Genomic DNA, 16,934 nt, shown 5'->3' on the forward strand with positions numbered 1-16,934 from the left:
ATTCTGGTGATACTAACTTTCACTGTGTTTCTTCTTTTTCTGTGTCTTTAGAGATATTTTAATGATGATTGAGGAACTGTACTGATATAGAATGTCATTTTGTACCAGAAAAATGCAGTCTATTCTTACATTTTCTGTTATTATTCCTTTCCAGGTGAACTTATAGTTCCATGTGCTCATATCCACCCTGAATCTTCAGTTGTACAACTTGGTTCGAATTTCACGGCAGTTTGTGTGCTAAAGGAAAAATGTATGGATGATTATCATGTGACTGCTAATGACATTTTCTGGAAAACAGGCCGTGTACCTATTCCTTATGAACAATATAGTGTCATAAACAGAACAGCATCTAGTGTCACATTTCCAAATATAACTTTAATAAATGCTCTGCTCACTTGCAACATTCGTATGTTTGGACAGATTAATCGGAGTGTTTATGGAATCAGAATCATTTCAGGCTGTAAGTTTTGTTTTACTTTGTTTATTTCAGACTTTGTCATGACTGTTGAATTATATCTTTAATGTCCATTTTCTTTTGGTCTTTTTGAAATGCAGTAACTCTCAGCTCAGTGAGTTTTGAACTGTTTTTTCTTTTTAATGTTTTAAAAAAAATAAGCTTAGAAGTAGAACTGCATTTGCATTACAAATATATAAAAGCCTAAGGAGTAACACAAGTTTAATATTTCTCCTGAAAGTCAAGCATCTGTCAGCTTTCTAGAAAAATACTTTGACAAGATATACCCACCAAAAATGTTGAGTTGAAATCTGTGACTGAGCTCATAGTAACTTTCAATATCCCTTAGTTGTGGAGAAAACACAGTGTAAAGCAACTATCTGAAGAAAGTGAATCAATACTGGAGAATCCTTTTACATTGAAGTAGACAAATAAATTTACTATGATCCAAGAATGTATTGCCAAATTTGTGGATCATCTAACACTATAATTTTAGCATTTGCTTTCTCTCCAGCAGAGTTTGGGAAGGGAGAGATATAAATGAATCATTTTTGCTTCTATTTACTTGCCTCTTACTAACATTCAAGTATTAGTTTCTAAAATACACTTGAGAAGTCAGTTGATAATGCTTTCCAGCTATAAATGAAAGTTGACTTTGTGTAGAAAGTTAATTTGAAACATAGCTATTAATGACAAGTATGATAGAAAATGTATGTTACTATCTAAAATGTTTGAATTTACTTAGAAAAGAAATTAGTTTTTTAGTCACCAGTTTTTCATGATGTCTTTTCTTGGTTTTGTTTTTTTCTGTCTGATTTTGGTTATCTTAAATGTCTAGAGGAGTATATAAATTGCATGCTTTTTGTGAATATGAAGCTTTTTGAAAATTGCTAATTTTTCCCTTTTAGTGCCTCCTGAAAAACCTAAAAATTTGAGTTGCATTGTGAATGAAGGAAAGAAAATGATGTGTCAGTGGGATCCTGGAAGGGAAACACACCTGGAAACAAACTACACTTTAAAATCCGAGTGGCAAGTTATTTTAAATTTGTTGTACATTCAATTTATTAAGTTTGCCTTTGTGGTAGAATTTTTATCTTGTGACGTAGTATTATTAAATGCAAAGTTTTAAATGTTTTATTTAACTTTTTATTTTAGAACACCTGAAACATGAAAGTAGAAAGAATAGTGTAAGAAATCCTCACACTCATCACCGAGCTTCAGTAATTATCAGCCCATTACCAGTCTTACTTTATATATACCCCACACTTAAATTGTTTTAAAGAAATAGACATCATCTCATCCATAAATATTTTAGTACTTTTATGGAAAAGATAAGGACACTTTAAAAAAAATCCAAATATAATTGAAAATACTCTCATATTGTTACATTTTTAATTAGTGTTCAAATTTTCCCAGTTGTCTCATGAACGTATGTATATATTTTTATACTTGTCAAATCAAGATTTAAGTAATCACCGTATATTGCCAATTCATATATCTTGTCTGTCTTAACCATAGGTTCTACCTTCTTTCTTTGCAGTTCAGTTGTTAAAATAATGGTTTACATTATTTAACACATTCTTCTGTCCCTTTATTTACTATAACTTTCCATTAGATCTATACATTTAATCAGTTTTTTCCCCCAAAAAAATAATTCATAGTAGTTATATATATTTTCATTAGGAACTACCATATAATGTTTGTTTTTGTTTTTCTTATATTAAAATTTAAGCAATGGTTTCAGGTATTACAGAATTTCCCTTTAGTTTTTTTTCTTCAAATATAAAGAAAAGTTGAAAGAATTTTACAGTGAACATTTATACATACTCATTACATAGATTCTACAGTTAACATTTTATTGTACTTGTCTCCATCTACCAACCCATCTTGTTTTAATGAATTTCAGAGTGAGAGACATCCATATACTTCCACCCTTAATCACTTGAGCATTTACATCATTAATTAGATTAATTAATCCCTACATGACTGAGCGACTTCACTTTCACTTTTCACTTTTCATGCATTGGAGAAGGAAATGGCAACCCACTCCAGTGTTCTTGCCTGGAGAATCCCAGGGACGGGGGAGCCTGGTGGGCTGCAGTCTATGGGGTCGCACAGAGTCAGACACAACTGAAGCGACTTAGCAGCAGCAGCATCTTCCAAATTCCAAAGGTAGATGTAAGGGATTTTTCTCCTCATTCTGAATTCATATTTAAACATTTGATGTCTTGTTATTTATTGGCTGCACCAGGTCTTAGTTGCAGCATGCAGGATCTTTGATCATCTTTGCATCATTCAGGTTCTTTAGTTGCAACATGCAAACTCTTAGTTGCGGCATGTGGGATTTAGTTCCCAGATCAGGGGTGGAACCCTGACCACCTGCATTGGGAGTGCAGAGTCTTAGCTACTGGACCATTGGGAATTCCTGATTTGATGTGTTTTAATCCATTACAGTTATTCTTCTTAATACTTAAATTGTCCCATCTTTGGTTAGTGGGAACTTTTCAGATTGGCTTATCCTTTTAACACAACTTCATGAGTTCTTTGATACCTTCCTGATTTCTGAAGTGACAAGGTGTTCCAGGTTCATCTTAATATGTTTTCTGTTCCAGACCTAGAATCAACCAATTCCCAAGTAGTCATGGTTCCACTTAGTGTGGAATACAATTAATTACTGGGTTGTTATTTCTAGGCTTTTTTAGTGGAAAGAACTAAAAATGTTTTTAAGATAAAATACATCATGAACTCGTACTGGTATTTCCAATTTAAAATCCAGACTATAGGTTTTTAGTTAATTTATCTATCTAACATCTATATCTCCTTTCTTCGAGCTGTTTCATTTTGCTTGTGGTTTTTAAGAATTTTCTTCATTGTATAACGTAATAAATTAATCCACACAAATTTCTAAGACAAAGTATGTTTATAGAAGTCTCCGTTCCCTGTTCCTTTACCTTATTTACCCGCTCCTTCCAAAGGTTACCTGTTTTGGTTTGGTTTTGATTTAATATATATATGCATACGTATGCATATATATTCTTAATTGATGCATGATTTAAACGTATGTGAGTAAATTTAGTCATATCACTTTAAACTTTCTATGGTAATAGAAATTAGAAAGTGGTTGAGTGGTTGGAAAGGGGCTGAGGGAATTTTCTGGAAGGATAGAAATTCTATCCCTGCTCTATCACCTCCTAGCATATTGTGTTTTGAAAAAGCATACTCTGCTTAAAGAAAAACATTGCTGATACTGTAAAGATTCTGTTCAAGGAAAGGAAAAAAACTGGACTAATATCACTAATAAGTTTTGAAGAACAGTCATTGGGTTAGAGCATAAGATTCTAAATATGATATTCTTGGAGTAAAATTTTGAAAATAATCTTGTGTTTTAAGATATAGATCAAACTCAGTTTTAAAGAAAAACAGGTGAATTTTTAACAGATTTTGTTTCTAGTGTTCAATAGTTTGTTTTAAATGTATTGAAATTAACTTATTTATTCTAAGCTATGATAATCTGGGTCTCATCAAACTCTTTTCAAGTAAGTTTTTCACTCTAATTTATTCAAATCCATTTTTAATTACTGATTTTACCATTTTTGTATTTAGGGCAACAGAGAAGTTTGATGATTGTAAAGCAAAACGTGACACCCCCACCTCATGCACTGTTGACTATCCTCCTGTGTATTTTGTCAACATTGAAGTCTGGGTAGAAGCAGAGAACGCCCTTGGGAAGGTTGCCTCAGATCATATCAATTTTGATCCTATAGATAAAGGTATTTATAAACCTAAATTTGAGAATTCATTAGAATATACAGTGTCTTATAAATTAGTTTTGAGTTTAATATATAAATAATAAGCATTTATTTTCTTAGTGACTTCTACAAACTAACTTTATCAACATTAAAAATACTTTGGGAAAAGAAAAATATCCATAATCCAACCACACTGACAGCTGTTTTTACTTTTAATATTATCTCTTATATCTATTCAGATATCAAACATCTTACAGCATTATAGTCATAGTGTATATGCTTCATTTTTATACTTTTTAAAAATTCCATATGTCATCACTATTTAACTTAATGTCTGAACCTGAAAATATTAACAAATGTAATAAATTGACAAGGAAAAGAACTAGAATTTCTTTAGGAACCTTTTCCTTCCATTATTGTAGTATGGTATAGCATTTTTTTAGACAAATTTGTTCATTTGGTGAGAATAAATGCATAGCATATTATGAAATAAAATATAAAGAGTATATTGGACTTTGTAAGAAGTTGTAAAAGTAAACCATGGTAAACATTAGGATCTTTTTTATTTTTCAGTGAAGCTCAATCCACCACATATTTTATCAGTCAACAGTTCAAAGGAACTGTCTAGTATTTTAAAATTGACATGGACTGATTCACGTTTTAAGAGTTTTATAACGCTGAAATATGACATTCAATATAGGACCAAAGATGCCTCAACTTGGAACCAGGTAAATAGAAAGTTACTGTTTATTCAAATAGTCTTTTCTTTAACCCACTAACCTAAAAGTCTCAGTCATTTTCTGAATGTCTTAAATTTCTGGTTATGTGAAGTAGTTTGCTTGACATTTCTAGATCTGTATTTCAAGCAAGGACCAATAGGAAGACATCCAGACAGAGAATACAATTTTGCTCAGCACAGTAGATTTTAAGTGAAATATGGAAGTGATGCAGAATGAGAAGGAGTAGCATTTCTAGTGAGAGGTGAAAGGACCACAGATAAGAGGAAGCAGATTAGGTAGAGGAGTAAGAATGAAGAGATTATATGGGTAAGGTAGAGCAGGCATTAACAAACTAAATCTGCAGGCCAAATTCAGCCTGTCATCTGTTTTTGTAAATAAAGTTTTATTGAAACACAGCCACAAACATTTGTTTACATATTCTTTCTGATGATTTTTGTGCTACATAGAAAGAATTGAATAACTGCAACAGAGACCATCTGGCCCACAGCCTAAAGTATTTACAGTCTAGCCCTTTATAGAAAGTTTGCCAACCCATGAAATAGAGGGATTATAAGATTGAAAAATAAAAGGACTGTATACCCAAAATTACAACAAACTGTGGAAAATTCTTAAAAGAGATGGGAATACCTTACCTGCCTCCTGAGAAGCCTATATGCAGGTCAAGAAGCAGCAGTTAGAACTGAACATGGAATAATGGACTGGTTCAAAATTGGGAAAGGACTACGTCAAGACTATATATTGTCACCCTTCTTATTTAACTTACATGCAGAGTACATCATTTGAGCTTCCCTGGTGGCTCAGATGGTAAAGAATCTGCTTGCAGTATGGCAGACTCAGGTTCAGTCCCTGGGTTGGGAAGATCCCTTGGAGAAGGGAATGGCCACCCACTCCAGTATTCTTGCCTGGAGAATTCCATAGACAGAAGGGCCTGATAGGCTACAGTCCGTGGGGTCGCAAAGCTGGACACGACTGAGCAACTAACACAGTAATTTTAACTTTCTTTCACATCATGTGAAATGCTGGACTGAATGCGTCACCAACTGAAATCAAGATTGCTGGGAGAAATGCAGATAATACCACCCTAATGGCAGAAATTTGAAGAGGAACTTAAGAACCTGTTGATGAAGGTGAAAAAGAAGAATGAACAAGCTGGCTTAAAACTCAGCATTCATAAATCTAAGATCATGGCATCTGGTCACGTAACTTCATGGCAAATAGATAGGGAAAAAATGGAAACAGTAGCAGATTTTATTTTCTTGGGCTCCAAAATCACTGTGGATGGTGACTGCAGCCATGAAATTAGAAGACACTTGCTCTTTGGAAGAAAAGCTATCACAAACCTAGACAGTGTATTAAAAAGCAGAGACATCATTTTGCTAACAAAGGTCCATCTAGTCAAAGCTATAGTTTTTCCACTAGTCACATACAGATGTAAGAGTTGGACCATAAAAGAAGGCTGAGCACCAAAGTATTGATCCTTTCAAACTGTGGTGCTGGAGAAGACTCTTGAGAGTCCCTTGAACTGCAAGGAGATCAAACCAGTCAATCCTAAAGGAAATCAACCCTGAATATTCATTGGAAGGACTGATGCTGAAGCTGAAGCTCCAGTATTTTGGCCACCTTGATGTGAAGAGCCAACTCACTGGAAAATACCCTGATGCTAGGAAAGATTGAGAGCAGGAAGAGAAGGCGGTAACAGAGGATGAGATGATTGGATGGCATCATTGACTTCGTGGACGTGAATTTGAGCAAACTTCGGGAGATAGTGAAGGACAGGGAAGCCTGGTATACTGCAGCCCATGGGGTTGCAGAGTCGGATTCGACTTAGTGACTGAATACCACCACCACCACCCATCTTATAACAGATGATGTTACAAGCAGAAGAAATACTAGGAGCTTTTAATTTAAAAGGTTATCATCATAGCATTGAGATCTGCATACTACTCTCTGCTGTAACTCCATTTAACATTAACAGTATGCCTTTGCTTTGTTTCTCTGGTTGCAATAATGAGCTCCGAAGGGAATTGAGCCCGTGACCTTCCTGCTTCTGTCCTCCATTCCACATGGACTCAGAATACAATCAGAAAAAGCAACAAACTAAAGTGGATTAATGCTTCATGTTGTACATGAGAATTGTACAGAGAAGATACATACCAGAAGTTCTTCAAAATTTTTTCAATATCATAGAATCTTAATCCACTTGTAGAAAAAAGACTGACACATTTTGTATTCAATATTGAAATCTCAGAGTGGTAGAAAGAACCTGTTATTTATGTTTGAAGTGAAGTGAAGTTGCTCAGTTGTGTCCTACTCTTTGCGAGCCCATGGACTGGGGCCTGCCAGGATCCTCTGTCCATGAAATTCTCCAGGCAAGAATACTGGAGTAGGTTGCCATTTCCTTCTCCAGGGGATCCTCCTGACCTAGGGATCGAACCTGGGTCTCCTGCATTGTAGGCAGACGCTTTACTGCCTGAGCCACCAGGCAAATCACTACATCTGTGTTTAGTCTACTCTTTTTTGTTCTGAAAATCAAGTTTATCTACAAAGATAGCTTTTGTTTTTCGTAATTGGGCTGGTTATCTTCCTTTTGCCCGTCTAGATTTATATTCTACCTTTCTTCACCTACTCTTTGTCTTGGGATGCAGACCTGTATGGATTTTATCTGTTGGTTGTGGAGGGGTCTTGGCAAGAGGGAGGAGAGAGAGAAGTGAGATCATATTTTTTGTGCTGCTTCCTCCCTAAAGCTTTCCTGTCTCAACCTAAAGTCACTACTTCTCTCAAGTTAACCCTTTGTGACGCTGTTCTTCCAGGTTCTGGTACCACCCCTCTTCCCTTTGATTCTAAAGGTGGTAACACCACTAAGCCCCAGAGTACTGCCTGTACTGTCTAATAAGGTTTCCTACACTCTGCTCATATTTCCTTTAGTAAGCCCTCCTTGAATTAAATTTTAATTGGAATTTCTCTTTTTCCTGTTAAGACCATGAGTGTTATAGGAGCATAGAAGAAAGAAATAAAAAAAGGATAAAAAGATTAATAATACTTGTTTCCATATTTCCCAAACCTATTAAGTTTTACTAATTTTGACTGCTTTTTTCACTTGAATTTATTTCTCTGCAGAGCTTGAGTCAAATTAGTCTTTTTTCATTAGTTATTAGGCTTGTTTCATTAATTAGCTTCTAAATATTAGGCAACTTAGAAGATCTGTAATAAATACCTCTGGATTTTTTGTTGGTCAATTTGCTTTGTTTTCAGGTTCCTCCTGAAGATACATCATCTACCCGATCTTCATTCACTGTTCAGGACCTTAAACCTTTTACAGAATATGTGTTTAGGATTCGTTGTATGAAGGAAGATGGTAAAGGATATTGGAGTGACTGGAGTGAAGAAGCAAGTGGTATCACATATGAAGATAGTAAGTAAATAAATATATGAAGAAAAAAAATTTTGACTATAAATTTTATCTACTTTTAATAATATAGACTTCATTGCATCTTTTGTGATCATTTTATTCAAACTGATATTTTATACTTTTTAAAGGACCTCAAGATGTAAAATTTAATATACATTATTGATAGTACAAATCTGTTTAATATAATTAAAGGAAATTGTGAAATGGTATCTTAGCTACAATGAGAAAACCATTAATAGTTGGTAAATCCAGAACATTTTATTAAAGGAGAGGAGTCTCGAAATATCTCTAACTAGAGGATCATATCCTGAGTCTTTAAAATCATACTACCTACCAAAATGTGCATTAGACCTTCACTATCAAAAAGATAGCTGTACTGTAGTTTTTATTCATTTTTTTATCAGTACTTAATAAGCCCCTGAAAAAGCATCATTGCATTTTGATCAGTTGGTTTATTTTCATTTTCCCTTTGTTTTTCATGATAATACAATGCATATAGGTAGAATCCAAAAGGCATAAAAGGATACACAATATGAAGTAAGATTCCTTCCCCAAAGCATCTGATGTTACTAATTTCATCTATAACAATCAAGAAATAATCCTATGGAGGGGGGAAGACAAGATGGCAGAGGAGTAGTAGACATGGAGTACACCTCCACAAATGTTTCAGGAATACATCTTCAGATTCAGAAGATCTTTCAGAACACCAGCTGAGAGCAGGCAGGAGTCCCTGATCCCTGGAAAGGAATGTATAGATCCACACAAAACTTGGCAAGATGAAAGAAGGAAGTGAGAAAGAGGAGAGTAAGCAGGGCTGGACCTGTACTTGGAGGGTGAGGGAACTGAAGCAGGGGTCAGATCACCACATTTGGGGCATTGTTTGGGATGCAGGGAAGCATTTGAGGCTGTTAGAGAGTGCAGCAATTGATCTGTGACAGTCTGAATGGAGTGAGAACCACACAGATGATCCTCGACACATCCATATGTATCCCAGACAGGAGTGCAAGTCCTCTGGAATGCATGGTGGCTGGGAGCTGAAATGTAGGGATTGGGGAGCAATCCCAGGGTGAGGTCTGCTGTTGACTGCAGGGAGATGGCCCCTGGGGACGTGAGGGAGGAGATTGCAGAGGGGATTGCCTTTGGAGGAAAGTCAGGTAGTCATGGAGGTAAGGTGATACTGCTGAGTCACATGCAGGGGATGCAGCCATCACTGTAGTCTCTCTCCCCACATGCCAGCTGATTAACAGAGAAAGAACCCAGAGAGGGTGGCCCTTTGAGTGCCTGACACACTGAGCAACAGAGAAGCACCCCAGCCAGCTTCCCTGGTGGCTCAGACAGTAAAGTATCTGCCTGTTATGCTGGAGACCTGGGTTCAATTCCAGGGTTGGGAAGATTGCCTGAAGAAGGGAATGACAAGCCCCTCCAGTATGCTTGCCTGGAGAATTCCATGGATAGAGGAACCCAGTGGGCTACTGTCCATGGATTGTAGAGTCAGACATGACTGAGCGACTAACACTTTCACACTTCATCACCACCCTGGGGGGACCTCTGAGTGCCTTCTTTGCCAAGAAACAAGGAAAGGACCAGCCAGGGAGGCCCTTTGAGGCTACAGGCCACGAGAGGTTAGAAAAAAACTCTTAATAGTGCCACAGCTCCTGCATCTGGCATCTCTGCACACTTTGTGCCTCCAGGGTGAGAGGGTAACAGGCAGGAAGGCTAGGGGTCTCCAGACGGAGGAAATAGGCTGCAAGAGTCAGACATTTTTTCTCTCAAGTGGCAGGAGGAAACAAACTACAAGTGACAAGATTTTTTTTCTCTTCTCTATACAAAATTATACATTTTGTGTATATATATACCCATATATATATATATATGGCTTCCCTCACAGCTTAGTTGGTAGAGAATCTACCTGCAATGAAGGAGACTTGGGTTCGATTCCTGGGTTGGGAAGATCACCTGGAGAAGGAAATGGCAACCCACTCCAGTATTGCCTGGAGAAGCCCATGGACAAAGGAGCCTGGCAGGCTAGTCTATGGGGTTGCAAGAGTCGGAAATGACTGAGCGACTAAGCACGCGCGCGCACGCGCACACACACACACACACACACACACACAACCGATACTGGCTCAACAAACCGGTATGTTTTACTCATACAATTGTTCTCCTAATCTATGTTAATGAGACTATGTATTTTTTTGGAAACCTGCCTTGCTTCAAGACTCGTGTCAATCATTTTAAGGCCCAGGATGACTCACCTTGTGCCAGTGTTATCTCAGAATGAATGTTGTGGGTGAGGGGTCTGGTGCCATTCTCTGAAGTTTTGAGACATTTCCTTTCTCTAATTAGCAGCCTGCTAGTAGGTGTATATATATAGAACTTCCTGCTGAAGACCAGCAAGGGAGCACTGTTTCTGCCCCCTTCTGATGTCTATGTCAGAAGTCTTCTGTCTCTTTTATACTTTAATAAAACTTTATTATACAAAAGCTCTGAGCGATCAAGCCTCGTTACTGGCCCTGGGTTGAATTCCTCTCCTCTGGAGGCCAAGAATCCTTGCGTCTTTCATGGCCCAGCAACAACCTTTCAAGGGTCCTCACAATCCAAGCAACTATGCTACCTCCACACTTGATCCCTACTGGGGCAGAGCTGCCCGAGGCTAGAAAAAACCCTAACAAACCTCCTGTGTCCATGGCCACAGGCTCCCCTGTGCTGCCAAGGTCCCCATGATCCAAGTAGCCTCACCACCTCCATGCTTTATCCTCTCTGGGGCAGAGTGGCCAGAGGCTAGAAAAACCCTAAGAGCACTATATCTCCTGTACCCGTGACTACCAGCTCCCCTACGTTCCTGGCACTGCCAGGGTCCCCATAATCGAAGCACCTCTACACCCTGACCTCACTGAGGCAGACCCAAGTCCTCCAAGGCAGCCTCAGGAGCAGACTCCTGTGGACAACTCACATTCAGAGGAGGGGATAAAACCACAATTGAACTGTGGGGGCAGTGTGGCTAAGGAAGAGGATTGAAAACCTTTCACCTTTCCACCAGCTGTACAAGCTGCAGATTAAACCTACACAGTCAAGTAGGCAGACTCTGTGTGTACGGAATATATAAAAGGAGAATGAGAATTCCCACAAAAGAAAATGCCTCACTCTGGCAGCTGTGGACATTGGAGGCAAGAACATTCAGGAATAGGGCCAGATTATAGAGTCTGAGCTGTCCCCACAGCAGGTCCAGAGACCAGCCCGATATTGGAGGGCATCCTAGGGAGGCAGAGGTGATTCATAGTGAGGGGAAGGATGCTGACAGTTGAGATCAGAGAAAAACATTATTATTCTGATTGATTCTGTAGTTGGTTCTGGATTTTTTTTTCCCTATTGCTGCAGTGGTTCATTTTATTAACTCTAAGCTTTGGAGAACTTTTTTTTTAATCACACTTTATATTTCCTTTATATACTTCTATGTCTGTGTTGTCTTTTTGCAGTTTTATGGGTTTTTTCTTTTAAAAATTGTTTTGCTTGTTTATTTTTCTTATTGTTCTTTTCCTGGTATATTCTTTAATATATATAAACCTTTTTAAAAATATACTTCTCTTTTGCCTTCCTTTTCTTTCACCCTGTTCATTAGTCTGTTTTGGTTTTTTTTTTTTTTTGCTTTATTCCCCAGTTGGCAGTCTGCTTTTGTCTTGTTTTCTGATTTGTGTTTTGTTTTTAATTGGTTGATACCATTTTTGGTTTCCTTTGTTCACCACCAGGTCACTCTCTTATATTTTCTTTTCTTTTCTTTGGACTGTTCTGCGTGTGTGTGTGTGTGCGCACCTTTGTTTTTGACATTTGTCTGATTTTGTATTTACTATTTGGGATTCATTTTTTGTTTCTTGTTTTGTTTTCTGTTTTGTGTGTGTGTTGTGAAAGTGAAAGTCACTCAGTCATGTCCGATTCTGTGTGACCCCATGAAACTGCAGCCTGCCAGACTCTTCTGTCCATAGGATTCTCCAGGAAAGAATACTGGAGTGGGTTGCCGTGCTCTTCTCCAGGGGATCTTCCCGACCCAGGGATAGAACCTGGGTCTCCTACATTGAAGGCGAATTCTTTACTATCTGAGCCACCTGGGAAGCCCTGTGTTTGTTTCAGTCCTCTTTAATGCCATAACAAATGGCTTATGGAGTCTTGATTCCCTGGCCAGATATCAGGCCCTGAGCCTTTGGAGTGAGAGGGTTGCATCCAGGACCCTAGACTGCCAAAGAACTCCTGACCCCATGAAGTATTAATCAGTGAGAATTCCCATGAAGACTTCCACCTGTATCCAGGACCCAGCAGCACCCAGTGCAGGATTCTTCACCCAAAGAACAAGCAAAACAAAGACAAACCCAGTCATCGGCAGACCAGCTCCCCACAGACACCTGAGAATACCACCTTACACAGCCCTGCCCATCAGAGGGAAAAAAACTCACCTCCTCCCCTCAGAAGGCAGGCACAAGTCCTTCCCAACATAAAGCCTACCACTGGAACAACCTCACCCACAAAGGGCAGAAACCAAAAGGAAGAAGGAATACAACCCTTTATAAAGGCTGGGAAAAGGAGACTCAAACACAGATGTCATGACAGTATGGTACTGGCACAAAAACAAAAATACAGACTGATGAAAGAAGATAAAAAGCCTAGAGATAAACACACGCACCTATGGGCACCTTATCTTTGACAAAGGAGGCAAAGATATACAATGGAGAAAAGATAGTCTCTTCAGTAAGTGGTGCTGGGAAAACTAGACAGCTACCTGAAAAAGAATGAAATTGGAACACTTCCTAACACCATACAGAAAAATAAACTCAGAATGGATTAAAGACCTAAATGTAAGACCAGAAACTATGAAACTCTTAGAGGAAAACATAGGCAAAACACTCTTTTAACATAAATCACAGCAAGATCCTCTATGACCTACCTCCTTAAATAATGGAAATAAAAACAAGTGGGACCTAATTAAAAGTTTTTGTACAGCAAAAGAAACTAAAAACATGGCAAAAAGGCAACCCTCAGAATGGGGGAAAATAATAGCAAATGAAACAACTGACAAAGGATTAATCTCAAAAATAAACAAGAAGCTCATGCAACTTAATACCAGGAAAACAACCCAATCAGAAAGTGGGCAGAAGACCTAAGCAGACATTTCACCAAAGACGTACAGATGGCTGATAAATACACGCAAAGATGCTTAACATCACTCATTATTAGAGGAATGTAAATCAAAATTTAAAATTACGATGAGAAATCACCTTATACCAGTCAGAATTGCCATCATCAAAAAAATCTACAAACAGTAAATGCTGGAGAGGGTGTGGAGAAAAGGGAACCCTCTTGCACTGTTGATGGGAATGCAAATTGATACAGCCCACTATGGAGGACAATATGGGGATTCCTTTAAAAACTAGGAATAAAACTACCGTATGACCCAACTGTCCCATTACTGGCATATACCCTGAGAAGACCATTATTGAAAAAGACACATGTACCCCAGTGTTCATTGCAGCATGATTTACAGTAGCAAGGACATGGAAGCAACCTAGATGTCCATCGATGAATGGATAAAGAAGCTGTGGTACATGTATACAATGGAATACTACTCGGCCATAAAAAGGAACACATTTGAGTCAGTTCTAATGAGGTGAATGAACCTAGAGCCTATTATACAGAATGAAATAAGTCAGAGAAAAATAAATGTTGTATATTAACACATATATATGGAATCTAGAAAGATGGTACTGATGAATCTATCTGCAGGGCAGCAATGGAGATGCAGACATAAGAGAACAGGCTTGTGGCCACCAGGGAGAAGGAGAGGGCTGGACGAATGGAGAGAGTAGCATGGAAATATATATGCTACCATGTAGAAAACAGATCGCCACTGGGGATTGGCTGAATGACTTAGGGAGTTTAAACCAGTGCTCTGTGACAATCCAGAGTGGGATGGGGTGGGAGGTGGGAGCAAGGTACCAGAGGGAAAGGACATGTGTGTACTTACGGCTGATTTATACAGATTGTTACATGGCAGAAACCAACACAATATTATAAAGCAGTTAGCCTTCAATTAAAATAATTCTATGGAATACAGATTTTTTTCTGAACATTTTCTTGTCACGGTCACCCTCTTGAGGTGTGAGTGGCAGCAGCTATGACTTTGAAACCTTCCCTACCTCCTAAATGCCTTCACTTCCACAGAGCTCTGCCAAAGGTTTCGTGAAAGTTATGTGAATTGAGAATGTCAAACGCAGAAAAGTAAAGTACCATTCTCCACTACAAATTTTCTCTTATTCTGAAAAATGCCAAGAAAGAAAGTAATCCTACTCTTGCTGGTTTGGGAGTCAGATACCTTTGTCTTGGCTAAGTATTTTGAAACTGGTATTCTTGAAGAGTTTAAAAGTACGTTGATCAGTTTGGAGGAGTTCCTAAACTACTTTAAGATGTAGACGAAATATTGGGGTTCATACTTGTGTGCATTTTCTGAAGAGATGGCACATAACCTTTGTCAAATCAAAAGAGATTTCCTGGTGTCCAGAAAGCTATGAACAATTGGATTATGCATTTCTTCAAATTAGTGAAAGAAGCCAGAGTTTTTTTAACATCTGATATTAAAAAACATCAGTTTTTGACCATTTCTAGCCTCTAACATTTCCTTTATAGTTTTGTGTTCTTTATTCTCTCGGGGCACTGCACTGCACTCATGTATGTGTCTGTTCGACCCCCTGCACCAGCAGCTTTCCCCCAGCCTTTCTGGTGTGCCTTTCCTCTTTGTTTTGTCCGCCTGTAATTAACTTCTTCATAGTCAGCACAACACTGCTTAGATTTTACTCAGATTGTTTTTTATTCTATTTAATGCCATATTTTGCAATTATAAAATTTTTGAATTTTTAAAACCTAATTAGCAATCGGATTTGGTGTTTTGTAAAGTGCTTTTTCACATGGTTGGTGATTATTACAACAATTCTGTGAATTTATTTATATTATATTCCATTACATTGACTCCCACTATAAGGTAATAAACTTAATACTAGGCTTACTCCATTTATTTTGTCTTATATCCTTAAATATATTCTTTTAGGGATTGTACACATGTATTTAAATATATTTCAGTTTGACTTTTAGCAATAAGAAAGTGATGCATCTTTGGTTATTGCTTAGGATATATTTGTACCTTTACAGTTTTAAGATTACTAAAGAGTTGCAATATAATCTAAATTGCCTAGCTATTACCCTGATTAAAGGTGTGAAGTCCAAGACATATGCTGAGGTGGGAAAATGCTGGTGTAAACAAAGAAATAGAGACACCATATCATTGAAGGGCAAGAATATTAGAAACAAAGTAAGAATAATTTCTAGGATTTTAGCTTATCTTGTTATAATAGAAACTTTTATTTTAAAAATTTTATATCATTTCTTTAGGACCATCCAAGGCACCAAATTTCTGGTATAAGATAGAGCCATCTCATGCTCATGGCACTAGATCTATACAACTCAAATGGAAGGTAAGAAAAAAATATTGACTATATCCTTTTATCTCATAAATATATTTTATATGGTATCATGGGTGGCACTTAATTTTTGGTATCAAATAGTATTTGATAACTTTATTAAAAATGCAAAGCTTTATGTATACTAAAAAAAATGGTTCATAAACTGCCAGTGATACCTCATAGATATTTCAGCATAATTCTGTGAAAGTTCTATAAGGGGCCTGTGTTTTATCAAACTTTCCTCAGTGCCTCATAAAAAATAATTAACATTTGGGGTAGTCAGAATGTATGCTGGTAATAGGAAATAAAGTTGTTGTGCACTCCATAAATGGTCATGAGTGGATCATGCTAAAATAAGGTAGAAAGAAAAATATTCAGACTTAAAGTAGTTGAGGCCAGCATACCATCAGTGAAGAATTGTATCGAGAACTAATAGCTAACAGAATGGTGCTACTTTGCCTCTTCGTTGAAGCCATGCTTTTACTCTTCATTCGGTGTGAAGTAGTTTCCCTTCAGTAGTGAGTGCAAAGTAAGGTTGCCAGCCCCTTGCAATTAAATATTCAGAGATTTGACGTAATAGAATTTGTGAACATGAAGAAAAACATTACCTTTATTCAAGATTTATGAAATATGTTTTAAAAGTAAATTGTTTTATTACAGACATTGCCTCCTTTCGAAGCTAATGGAAAAATTTTGGATTATGAAGTGACTCTCACAAAATGGAAATCACATTCACAAAATTACACAGTTAAAGACACAAAACTGACAGTAAACCTCACAAATGATCGCTATGTAGCAACTCTGACAGCAAGAAATCTTGTTGGCAAATCAGATGCGTCTGTTTTAACTATCCCTGCCTGGGATTTTCAAGGTTTGTCCCTAAGATGGAGCCTCACTTACGAATGGTAAAGGGTAGTTAGGTATGGACAGGACTCCTGTAAAAACATAAGTATCCTAAGACTATGTTCTCAGTATCTACGGTGGTTAAATTTTTAGAAATCAATCAGCAGCCAAACCGTTCCATCATTTTGTGGTTCACTTAAACTTTGCACTAAGCTACTTAGTTCGTTTAAGCATTTTATG

General features: G+C 37.5%; 1 protein-coding gene across 1 annotated transcript in view; it reads left to right on the forward strand.

Annotated features, from left to right (window-relative positions):
* Positions 1 to 16,934, forward strand: part of IL6ST (interleukin 6 cytokine family signal transducer) — a 61,032-nt gene that overhangs the window by 26,082 nt on the left and 18,016 nt on the right. Inside the window, exons 3-9 of the mRNA XM_025270519.3 lie at positions 155 to 460; positions 1,363 to 1,483; positions 4,058 to 4,224; positions 4,777 to 4,931; positions 8,196 to 8,355; positions 15,781 to 15,863; positions 16,512 to 16,722. Coding sequence (XP_025126304.1) covers positions 155 to 460; positions 1,363 to 1,483; positions 4,058 to 4,224; positions 4,777 to 4,931; positions 8,196 to 8,355; positions 15,781 to 15,863; positions 16,512 to 16,722 — 1,203 coding nt within the window. The remainder of the gene's footprint in view (positions 1 to 154; positions 461 to 1,362; positions 1,484 to 4,057; positions 4,225 to 4,776; positions 4,932 to 8,195; positions 8,356 to 15,780; positions 15,864 to 16,511; positions 16,723 to 16,934) is intronic.

This window comes from Bubalus bubalis, chromosome 19 (genome assembly GCF_019923935.1).
Source record: "Bubalus bubalis isolate 160015118507 breed Murrah chromosome 19, NDDB_SH_1, whole genome shotgun sequence".
In the NCBI taxonomy this organism is placed as follows: Eukaryota; Metazoa; Chordata; class Mammalia; order Artiodactyla; family Bovidae; genus Bubalus; species Bubalus bubalis.